Below are 3,633 nucleotides of genomic sequence, written 5' to 3' on the forward strand. Positions count from 1 at the left end.
GCGCTCACCACACGCCCACTCAGAGGGGCTACCCGCCTCTGTCTTATCCCCGCAGACCCAGGGCTCCCCCAACCTGAGTCTCCTGGGCCCGCTGCCCCCCAAGCAGGTCCCTCTGGCCTCCCGAGGACCCCTTCAGGGTACCTTGTCCTGCAGAGGAGACAAGAGGAGCCTTGGCCCCTGGGCCCCTGGGGCAGATGGGCACCCAGCTCCCCCAGGCCTGGTGCTCGAGGGAGGGGATTTGCGGAGCCTGAAGGGGCACAGCACAGAAGGCCACCCCACGGGCATGCCAAGGCTCCTCCCTGTGGCACCTGCTAGGTGCCAGCTTCTCTGCCAGCCCCCACCGGTCACCTAAATCAGCAAAGGATGGGCTGCAGCTGGCCTGCCACGCCCCTCACCCAGGAGTCCTGCCGAGATGCGTATCCACACTGCCCCAGGCACTGACTGGAGGGGTGTCCTCCGCAGGGAGCCGCTGAGCTGAGCAGCCTCAGGGGTCTGGAGGTCAACCAGGAGGACCTGGAACATGAAGGGCCCTACAGTGAACTGCCGTCCTTCAGGGCCACCCCAGAGGAGCAGAGGAAGGGCTGGGATCAGAGGGTACGCCAGCCCCTGCCCAGCCCCAGGCCTCCCAGCCCCAGGCCGCCCGGCCCGCAGAGCCCGCCTGAGTCTGAGCTCCCCCCGCAGAGGAGGGTGGTGCTGGCCCAGCAGTACCTGGCCCAGGCGTCTGAGGTGCTGCTGCAGTGCCTGCACGGGGCCCTGGGCAGCAACCTCCTGGACATCGCCGCGGCCGCCAGCCTGGAGATGGTGGAGTGCATGGGCATCCTGGAGCCCGCGACCGCCTGCCAGTTCCTTGCGCTGTCTCAGGTGTGCTCTGCTCTGGGCCCCTTCTGCAAGGTCCCCCTTGGCCACTGGGGAGAGGGAGGCCCCCCAAGACCCCGGTGCTCCCTCTGCTGGCGGCCCCACCCACCAGGATGCGACTGGGCTCCGCTTTAAGGATGGTGCTCATTGGAGGAGGCACCCCAGGTACCTGGAGAAGGGGGCCCGGCCCCCCATCGCAGTTCCTGTGGGCGCACGAGCAGCGGAAGCCTCCAGGCTTGTGTTTCTGGGGTTCGGGAGAGCAGAGCACTCTCCTCCCTGCGTCCTGAGCCGGTAGGCCCGCGGGCTCAGCGGTGAAGGCCGCCTCACCCGGCCTCTAGGCTGTGCCAGCCACCTGGAGGAGCGCCTGGGTGCCCACCTGCCACGGACATTGCCCGGACCCCCATAGCAGCCTCAGTGGTCTGTTTCAGAGCTGCTCGGCCTCCGAGAGGATGCGCGATGTCCTGCTCGCCGCCACGGCCAACACCAGCAGCTCACAGCTGGCTGCGCTGCTGCAGCTCCAGGACAGGCTGAGACGCCAGGAGAGGACATCCACCAACCTGTGTGCCAGCGTGGAGCAGAGACTGGCCGCCATATCCAAGGTAAACCAGCCGAGGCCACCCTTGAGCCTACCCCGCCCCGCAGCTCTGCAGATGCCCTCGGACCAGGTGCAGATCCCGGCCCTGCCTCCCGCTTGCTGTATGGTTCTGGGAGAGCCACTCCCCATCTCTGAGCTGCAGCTTCTCATGGGCCCAGTGGGGAGAGCAGCTCACCTTCAGCATTGGCTGGACTCTGCAAACTCACAGTACAGACACCCAGGCCTGCGATGGTCGTGAAGGACCATCGGGAGGATGGGGCTCTAGGGGGGTCCATTTCAGTTCATGCTGTGTTTGAGGAAATGTTTTATATTCAGCCAAGTCTTAGAATTTAATTTTGGAAGAAATTTGCAGAGCATGGTAGCTAATAGAACCTCCTTTTTATTTGGACTAGCAAGTATGAATTGGAGACTTAAAGAAATTAAACTTGATGAAATTGAATACAGAGAACAGGCCAGAACACTCTGGTCAAGCCCACCCTCCTCCTCTGTGGGGCTTCCATGGCCGCTGGTGTGGGCAGACTTCGCACCCCTCGATCCAGGCTGCCTTTCTCCTTCTGACCAGCAGGGATGGGATGGCTCTCTGCGCACGGCCGTCCTGTGTGTGCCGGGGGTGTTACGGCAGCCCTGGCCTCCAGTGCCTTCCCGCGTGACACCCCAGAAATGTCTCCAGGCCAAGAGCCCTGCCGTGACCCAGGGACAGGAACCCCCCCTCCTGCAGGGCAGGGCCAGCCTGGAGGAGGTGAGAGGCAGTCTGTAAACCCTGGGAAAACTCATCAGTTGAAAGCCCGGCAGTCTTCTGCTGAGACACGGTACTGGAGAGGACGCCCCGGTGGCCAGTCAGCGGGGATCCACGTCCCCAGCCCGTGAGCACCAGTGGCACAGCTTCAAATGTGTGAACAGAACCGACTCAGACGGAGCCGCAGACAGATCCTCGGCTCCGTGGGGAGGCTGGACCCATCCTGGCAGTTGCTGGTAGAAAGAGAAGATGAATCGGCAGCAACCTGCAGAAGTGTGCGGGAAGGTCCCCGAGTGCAGGAGGCCTGCACAGACGTGGCCCGACGTTCATGGAACGAGGAGCCAGGAAGGAGCAGGTGCACCTGCCCCCCCAGGTGTGTGCGGAACCTCTACCAAGCGGACCGTCCCTGGCCGCTGGATGCCTCAGCAGACGCCAAGTGCTGAATCACTCAGAGTTTGTTTTCTAACCACAAGGAAATTAAAACATAAATCAATAACTAAAAGATACACGTAAAAATAAACGCAATTTCCTTGAAATTAAACAGTATGTCTATCATCATCAATTGGTCAGAGAAGAAATGACAATGGAATTTACAAAATACTTTAAATTGACTTAAAGAATGAAAATACTATATATGAAAACCTAGGAGCCTTGTCTAAAACAGGGTTTAGGGAAAAATACACCCTCGAGTACAAAAAGAAAGCCTTAAAAACTGATTTAAACTTTGATTTCAAGAAGCTACAATAAAAACATTTAAGAAAAAAGGAAAACAACTGAGAGACAGAACAACAGAAACCATGAAATTAAATCACGCCTCCGGCAGAGGGGATCAGTAACAGCAAGAATGGGTTCCCGGGGCAGACTGCCAATAGTAAAACTGATAGACACTTAGGAGGACCTGACGAAGAAAAGACAGAAATTTCAGGATAGGTGATATGACATCATGAGATCCTTCAGACATCGAAAAACTAATAAGACTGTTTTTATAACCTTACTCTAGTAAATTTGACAATTTGAATGAAATGGACAAATTCCTCAAAAAATATAACCTACCAAAGCTGACAATAGAAAATCTGAATAACTTAATCTCTCTTCAAGAAGTGAAGCCTTAACACCATCACAAAGACAGTCCCAGACCCAGTTGGCTTCACCAACAAATTCCCCCAAACACTGAAGGAAGAAATGATCCTTCAGGGATCAGGAGCAAGAGGGACACCCCCTGACTCTCCAGAGAGGCCCCACGAGCCTCTGTACTGAAGGCCCAGCGAGGCCCTCACATGCGGGGAAAATCTCTTCCCGCCGTGGACACAAAGCATCAGGCCCCACGAGCCTCCGTACTGAAGGCCCAGCGAGGACCTCACATGCGGGGAAAATCTCTTACCGCCGTGGACACAAAGCATCAGGCCCCACGAGCCTCCGTACTGAAGACCCAGCGAGGACCTCACAT

General features: G+C 57.7%; 1 protein-coding gene across 1 annotated transcript in view; it reads left to right on the plus strand.

The window, feature by feature from the left end:
* Window positions 1-3,633, plus strand: part of CFAP46 (cilia and flagella associated protein 46) — a gene marked incomplete at its 5' end in the record, with an annotated part of 97,130 nt that overhangs the window by 75,288 nt on the left and 18,209 nt on the right. Inside the window, 3 exons of the mRNA XM_010859553.1 lie at window positions 463-594; window positions 682-861; window positions 1,284-1,454. Coding sequence (XP_010857855.1) covers window positions 463-594; window positions 682-861; window positions 1,284-1,454 — 483 coding nt within the window. The remainder of the gene's footprint in view (window positions 1-462; window positions 595-681; window positions 862-1,283; window positions 1,455-3,633) is intronic.

The sequence above is a fragment of the Bison bison genome, unplaced genomic scaffold, assembly GCF_000754665.1.
Source record: "Bison bison bison isolate TAMUID 2011002044 unplaced genomic scaffold, Bison_UMD1.0 scf7180017864456, whole genome shotgun sequence".
NCBI lineage: Eukaryota > Metazoa > Chordata > Mammalia > Artiodactyla > Bovidae > Bison > Bison bison.